This window comes from Triplophysa rosa, linkage group LG2 (genome assembly GCF_024868665.1).
Source record: "Triplophysa rosa linkage group LG2, Trosa_1v2, whole genome shotgun sequence".
In the NCBI taxonomy this organism is placed as follows: Eukaryota; Metazoa; Chordata; class Actinopteri; order Cypriniformes; family Nemacheilidae; genus Triplophysa; species Triplophysa rosa.
The window spans coordinates 6,383,017-6,391,203 of record NC_079891.1 but is presented as its reverse complement, the minus strand read 5'-3'; the positions used below and the strand labels follow the sequence as shown (position 1 = coordinate 6,391,203).

General features: G+C 44.1%; 1 protein-coding gene across 1 annotated transcript; it reads left to right on the top strand.

The window, feature by feature from the left end:
• Nucleotides 1–6,258: 6,258 nt before the first annotated feature.
• LOC130546757 (proline-rich transmembrane protein 1-like) lies at nt 6,259–7,375 on the top strand. Its single transcript, XM_057322170.1, has 2 exons — nt 6,259–6,445; nt 6,554–7,375. Exons 1-2 carry the CDS (start codon nt 6,329–6,331, stop codon nt 6,692–6,694), a joined length of 258 nt encoding a protein of 85 aa, XP_057178153.1. The 5' UTR covers nt 6,259–6,328; the 3' UTR covers nt 6,695–7,375.
• The last annotated feature ends 812 nt before the right edge of the window (nt 7,376–8,187 follow it).

The following is an 8,187-nucleotide window of genomic DNA, read 5'->3' as shown; positions in this document are numbered from 1 at the left end:
AGTCTACCCCAGTGGAATAGAAAGGTGGCTTGCACAGATTTAATCTGCAGGGGGGTAGATCTGCCAGACGAGGTGTTTGAGGCTTGCCACGCCATAACTGACAGTCTCGGCAGGTATACTGGTGTTTACGAACTGCTTCTCTGCCTCTGAGTACCCAATACTGGCGGCGCAGTTCAGCTAGAACCCGTTCTGAGCCAGGGTGATGGAGTCGCTGATCTGTGTCTTTTATCAGCAGCTTGGTGGTAGGATGCCTAGGATCTAACACAATTGGGTGTATGGCCTCTAGGTCAAGGTCACTGGCACGCCGTAGCCTTCCACCCACTCTAATGAGACCAGTGGCATCATCATACTCAGGGGCAAGTGAGCCTAAACGACTGTTATGTGGAGTAGGATGTCCAGTCTTTAAAGCCCTGACCTCAGTAGGAAATGAATCCAGTTGAGCCTGTGCCAGAAGAAGCTTCTCTGCCTTAATGTAATCGGAAGCCTCCTTAGGAAGGTCAATGCCTGTGGAAGCCGCCCCATACAGGGATCTAACAGTGGCCTGGACAAGCTCTTGCCATTTGTGGAATTGACCTGGATCAGGAAGAGGATTACTAGGTACTGAAGCATTTCCAATAAAGGCAGACTTCTTTATTTCACTGCAGTCTGATTCTTCAGTTTTAGGCATGGATGGCCAATGGTTGGGTGGCTGAATCAGAAAGGCTGGTCCTAAACTCCACTGATGAGGGCCTGCCAACTCTGTTAGGGTAAGACCCCGTGTGATGTGGTCGGCTGGGTTATGACCCGACTCCACATATCTCCATTCAGCCATTTCTGTTAGAGTCTGTATCTCTGCCACACGTGTTCCCACAAACACTTTGTATCGGCAGGACTCCGTTGTCAACCATTTTAACACAGTGGTAGAGTCGGACCAAAAGGTGACTCTGTGTATATGTAAGGTCAACTCAGTTTGGATCACCTTGGCCAACTGGGCACCTGTAAGGGCTGCGCACAGCTCCAGACGAGGCATAGACAAGCATTTACGAGGAGCCACTCTTGATCTGGCCAAGACAAAGTTCACGATAACTTGCCCTTGCTCATCTGTGGTGTGAAAGTAAGCAACAGAACCGTAGGCTCTTTCCTATGCATCGCTAAAGACATGAAGCTCTCGAATGGCTGAAGGATTGTCGGCAGATGCTGGGGTGTTTGCTCGAGAGAACTGCAGCTGAGGAAGTTTTGGAAGTTCGGCTACCCAAGCGAGCCACTTCTCTCTTAAAGGTAATGGCTTTATGGGGTCATCCCAACCAAGGTTGTGCTTCCAGAGGTTTTGGATAATGACTTTGTCCCTTGTTGTGAATGGGATAATGAACCCCAAAGGGTCATACTGACTTGCCAAAGTTCTGTACATGTTCCTCATGGTAGGCTCAAAGGTCTCAACAGAGCGTAGATTGTACCCCAGGGTGTCACTGATACAATTCCAGCGCAGACCAAGAGTGAGTTCTTGGAGGTCAGCACTACTTTGAGTTAACCAGCGCTCACTATTTCTAGATCTGGCCTCTGTGGGTAAGTGTTGAATCGCGGATGGTAAATTGCATGCCCACTGTCTGATCTCAAAGCCCCCTTGGGAAAGGAACTGCCGCAGGCCATCCACTATCTCTTTGGCTTCACTTGTCGTCTGTACACTGTGAAGGCAGTTATCAACATAGAACGAATGTTCAACTATGTCAACTAAGTTGTCCATATCACCTTTGTGTCCTTGGACGTGGTGTTGGAGGGCATACTGTAGATGGCACAGCAAGGGCTGCAAGTAGTGCCAAACGGAAGTACCTGCCACTCATATATGTCAGGTTCTGCCTCTCTGCACATGTCTCTCCAAATGAAGCGCAGCACTGATTTGTCCCCAGGTAGCAAGCGTACTTGGTGGAACATACCTTTGATGTCCCCGCTGATAGCAACACTGTGTTGGTGGAATCTCAGTAGGACACCTAGTAAGGATGGACCCAAATTTGGACCTGGTAGCAGCTGATCATTCAGAGATTGTCCCTGATGTTGGAAGGAGCAGTTGAAGACTATTCTGTCTTTACCATTGTGATGCACTATGTGGTGCGGAATAAACCAGGACTCTGCACTTTGGTCTGCTTCCTCTGCAGTTATCTTGGCCACATAACCAGCTAACTCCAACTTCCTGATTTCACTACAGTAGACTTTAGTTCTCTCAGGATCTCGTGCCAGCATGCGCTCAGTGCGACGTAAGCTGGGAAGTACAGCTGGTTTCTCCGCATTTAGTAAACTCAGAGGGTTTCGTCTCAGCAATGGTGTAGCGTACCGTTGTACACCGTCTACAGTCACCCTGACGGTGGCATTCTGTAGTAAGGTATAAGCCTCTTTGTCCTCTTTGGACCTGGTAACCATCTTGGTGTTGTACGGGAGGGTTTCAACTTGCCAGAGTTTTTCCACGTGGTGGATCAGATCATCATTGGTTGGAACTGTCATGTGAAGACATTGCTGAAATCCCCATGAGGGCTGCATTGGACTCATCGGGCCTTGGAGGGACCATCCAAGTGATGTTTGAATAGCAATTTTTTACAGACAGTACATGGGCGCTTGAGGTTGCAGGTCTCAGCTGCATGATTTCGACCACATCTCCAGCAGCGCTTTTCCTCTTTAATCCAAGTGATAATTTGGGTGGTAGTTAGTCTCTTAAACCGATCACAGGCATTGAGGTAATGGTCCCTGTTATCACAATAAGGACAATATGGCATTGGTTTCGACTTTGTGCTGTATTTCTGTGCTGCAGCATCAGGACCTTTCGAGCTTCCCTCACGGGTCAAGAGAACTGGTGTGAATTGATCCTTTGGACGTGCGGATGCTGCAGCTTTACCATAAGATTTGGGCGAGTCGCTCTGAAACATGGCTGCGGCTCTGCTGGAAATACGTTTGGCTTGAGACTTAATCTCTAACCAGGCGGCCAGATCAGGAAGCGTATAGGTCTTATCAGTACCTGTCTGCAGAATTCTCTTGCTCAGGTAGTATTCAACAAAGCCATCACGATAGGCAGGTGGCAACTTGACCAGCAGACGATCCACATGAGAGCCACACATGAGCTCATAACCATTCTGGCCTTCAAGAGTCCTCAGCATGCCAACTAATGATTGTACAGAAAGTGCAAAGGAATCAAAGGCATTAGCATCGCCCAATTTAAGTGGTGTACTGTTCATGATGGCGCCCAGCTCTGACTTCACAAGTTGTCGTGGCTGCCCGTACTTGTCTTGAAGTGCCTGCATGGCAGCTGAGTATGGATGTGGATGGTACATGTAGGCTTTAGCTAGCTGCTGAGCACTGGGAAGTTTCAAATGGCTTAACAAGACATGGTATTTGTATTGCTCACTAAGATAGCTGTGGTTACTCAACAAATTGTCCAATGCCAATTTGAACAAGGCGAAGTCACTTTCATTACCACTTTCAAACACTGGGAGCTTAGGTTGTGGGATGCCATAAGCCGAAGCTAACAGTAGCTCTGTACTAGGGTATGCAGAATGCCCAGTGCGGGGGAGGTGCATGAATGAGGGTGGTTGAGTAAAGCTTGGAGCCTGAGGTGGCAGGGCTGATGTCCACTGGCTGGTAACTGGAGGCTGCACTGGATGAGCATGCGGGGTCACCGGAGGGAACAATGCCTGTTGTATCACATATGGACTTGTAAGTGCGGCTGTGATGGGCTGCAGTGGCACTGCTGGACGACCCGTGCGTACAGAGGGTGCAGTTGTAGGGAGAGTCTGAGATACTGTAGGGACTCGCGATGGAGCTGTCTGTGACAACAAGTGGAGCGCTGAAGCATCGGGGGCACTGACCGGTTCAGTAGCAGGTATTGTAAGCGCTAGTCGTTTAAGTGACAGTTGAGAGCCAGTATCCATCATCACCTGATCAGCTGAGCAGGGCTGCACGGATGATGTCACCACTGGTGATTCGGAGGAGAGCTGCTGATGCAAGGAGGGAGACTGTGGGCACACAGCTGGACTGCTATGAATCAGTTGAGTTGGATCCAAAGAGCTAGCTGGTGAGCCTGAAGGCATAGGAGTGGCTGAGCCAGAGTCTGTAGTAAGCATGGATGATACGAGCTTCGCTATCTCTAGCTCAGTCTCTGCTTCATGCAGCTTACGCTGTCTTTCTAGATGTTTGGACAACGCTTCCTTTGCTGTGAGAGCCTCCTCCTGGATGCGCTGAGCTTCTTTAGCTTGTGTCTGCAGCAGCTGATATTCCCTGTCTGCAAGTGAATCTTCCTCTACTTGTTGCCCGAGACTGTCAAACTGCCTCTGCTTAATCCTCTCCTCCAAAGCAGCAGTCTGGACACTAGAGAGCTCTGGTGGTAGATAAACGCCTGAGGAGGTAACTGAACGCCTGCTGGTCCTGGAATGAGAGCTGGTGCCGCTATGAGACGTCTTCCTCGAGCTGCTTCTATGCTGGCTGGGACAGGAGGTAGAAGCTTTAGGAGGGGGGTCCCCTGCGGGTTGGTATCCAACCTCATATTCATCCAGGTGAGGTGGCAGATTTGTCGTGCGGCGAGGTCTATCCCGTGTCTCTGCATCACTTACTGCTGGGTCCATACTAGTTTTATGTTGCTCTCAATCCGGTTTGAAGGACCATTTGTAATGCAGCAAACTTTGCTACATTCAGAATTTAACTGGTTGAGGCGGCCAAGTATGAACCAGATTCCGGTCAGAGAATCAAGAGTGAAGGAAGGAAGTCTTTGAGGCGTTTATTAACAATCCAATATGCATGTCTCCAATATGATTTAAATGTTTGTGTGTTCTACAAAGAAACAATAGAAATAATTACAATCTACAAATGATCAATAACCATAGCTGACAATGTTAGCATAACACCAATGCAAATATGCCCAGTACAAATATATAACCTAAACATCTCTCCTTCTGAACACTAATACAATGAACACTATATAATAATATGCAGGGTAAGACATTTCTATAAGTTATTATGTGTAAACCCGTTTGTGGCGGCTACATAGCGCTAGCATAGCTGATGACGCGGCAGAAATATCGCGGCAATCACGTCCGCAAATAACCGCAAAAGCGGAACAATACAAACAATGTAAACATCCTAAAACAGCAATAGCATACATGACATAACACTGAATTCAATATTGTGCTCACTTGTAATAAATGAACACATTCAAAAAGACATAGAAGCAGCATGAACAAAGGCAGAAAGCCGTTGTACCGATAGGTAACACTAATACTGGTCCGTCTAGGAAACACTTGAAAACACTTTAGTTCCTAAGGCAGGCTTTCTGACAAAAATCAAACTTTACATTTTAATTTGAATTGTGTCAGTATTATTGCGTGAACATTAATAAAACCTTTGTAAAAAATGTTTTTACAATTTCTTTTTCACATTTGCCTTTTCATTTTCATATTGGCAGTCTTGTCTAGAGATTTTAGTGAAAATTAAAGGCCAAATCAGCAATTGCATTTTCTTTTTCAATTTGACAGGGACAATGCATTGTCAGTGTAAAAATGAAAATGAAAATAAAATAATTTCATTTTATTTTTAATTTTGGCACATATTGTGTGCGCAGTTGTGTATAATGAAATTGCTAATCTGGTTTTCATTTTCATCGTTTAATTAATTTATTTAAATTTGGCAGGATTTGCCTCCCATACTTACCTACTATGTAGTAGAAAAAACAGTACTTGAACTGAGTAGTAGTTTTGTTTTTATTACCTTAGAATGAGCTATATCTATCTACATGCACCGTGGGTCCCCTTGCATATAATTCGCCATGTTCTTTTAGCCGTCGTAGTGTTTCGAACAGGAGGGGGAAGGGTGGAGTGAGCGGTTGGTTGCAACACTAGATGTTGAACGATCTGCAAGGCAAAAATCATAATGAGGGCTGCTGTGTGAATCTGAGTTCAATTCTCGGAACCCTAACATTACACAACTCTAAATCTACAAGCTTCAAACACTGTCAGTTAGTCATGCAATATGTAACGTTCTTTGTCAACAAAGGTACATTTTGTGGCTTCTACATTTGCCTCTGCTGAACTACATTAAAATCTCTCTAAACACACCACACCGTTATCTTTGCTCATTTGAAGCAAATTCTGCTGCATGAGGAGCGGAATGTTTGGCATGTAACCAAAATCCAAAACTGTTCCACCCCCAACAAAAATTGGGCTTAGTACCCCTGGAACTTTTTCTTTTGCACCCCTCCCATTTCCTGTTTTCCCTCATTTTGATGGCAGTCCACCGCTGTATTTAAGGCCGTGCCATTACCCAGCCAACATTATAAGCTGAATCTAAACTTCAGAAGCTTGGAAGACGTTTATTAAACATGGAAAAAATGGAAGGGGCGCGCTCAAATGAAAAAACTTATCTTGTATGGTCCATCTTCAACACTTTTTGTTGCTGTTTTCCACTTGGAGTTGCAGCTATTATATACTCATGCAGAGTAAGTCAATTTCTTTAAAATTTAAATCAATGTTTTAAGAAACAGAAGCAAATGTTACTTATTTAGGCACAGTTTTTTGTTCTTTAATTCATATTAATGCAATTGTAGGCAGACACTGCTAATTCTCTTGGAGATGGAACAAAAGCGCGCGAGTCCTCCAGGACAGCCAGGAACCTGAATATTGCTGCAGTGGTGATCGGGATCATTTGCCTCATTATTATTATCGTGTCCTATATGGTCCCAAAGTGATTGAAGCAACATTATCGCGTGTATTATTGAAGTTCTCTTCTTAGTTTGGTTACTTGTCCGGTATTGTTAATGTAGATACATGTTTATGTATGTGGTGATGTGCTTCTGCCTGGTTTCCCTTGGATGATATTAAACCTTTTTTGAATTATCTACGTTTTCTCGAGTGTTCTCGTTACAGCGTGGCTGTGACGGGAGATTTTTTTTTCACTCGAACAGATTTAAACATCTGTTGCTGATCAAGGATGATGAAGCCCAGTAGTGATCCGACATCAGGCACGCAATCATAGCCACATGTTGAAAATGTGTTCAAAATCTACAAAAATGTACTTTTAAAGTTAACACACATTATTCCAAGATTTTTCAAAAATGTTTGTTATTTGCAAAAAAAATGTTTGTTTTGACTTTTTGGGTCTGCATCACATAAAAAAAACATGTATTGTTTCATAGCCTTTTTGTTTAAGCCTGTTTAGTATGTATGCATTGTTCTTATCTAACACAATGTTAATGTACCTTTATCTATGTTAAGTCATTTATACGTGCTAAAGAGACAAATGCTTAACCATTTGATTATTTTATTTTATACCTCTGTACTGTATATTATTGCTATGATATTCAAGCCTGTATTTTTCTACTCCTCATTTTTCATAGAAGGTCACTATTAAACTCAATATATTAAACCTCTATTAAAAAGTCTTATTGTCCATATTTTCCCTATCTTGCTGCAGAAGTGTGGTATGTCTCTAGTATGGGTCAGATTCTTGTGTAGTTTTTGCAAAGATCAAATCCTGTGTAACGGTGTAAGCTCTCATTGTTGCGCAAGCTCTGGAATGGTGTTGTGAGAGACTAAAAGGGAGGGGCACACAAAAACTAGGGCTGTCAACGTTAACGCGTTATCGCATGCGATTAATTTTTTCAAATTAACGCGTGAAAAATATTTAACGCAATTAACGCAGCATCCGTTTGTTTTGACATTCTTTGTCTAGCGTTACATTATGTAATCACGCTCTTATTCGTGTACAGCAGGGCTAGTCAACTGGCGGCCCGTCAAACATCTTTTCCTGGCCCGCCTTAACATTTCAAATAAGTGGAGAGAATTTAAGAACGGTGTGCTTTAAATGCACGTCCTCCTGAGACGCCACATCTTTAAAAGCCCAAAACGCTGCTACATAATTCTCGCGGCTCATAATGATTTACGTCTTATAAAGCGATTTGATCGGTCAGTCCAAGAAACTTAATGTTATTTACAACGTTATAATCAGCAATGCATTGCACAGCCACAGTCAATCGGTTTGCGCACGCGATAGGTCGTGTTCTAAAACGCGTTTTCTGCCCTTGAAAGTAGGCTAACTGTAGGAAGGGTACACCACGTGAACGGTTGTCTCAGATAAGGGGGAAACGGTGTTGTTTTTATTAGCCTACTGCATTCATTATGAATAATGGCTATATTTACGAAAAACAGCTGTTCATCCCCCCAGAACTCGCACTATACAAAG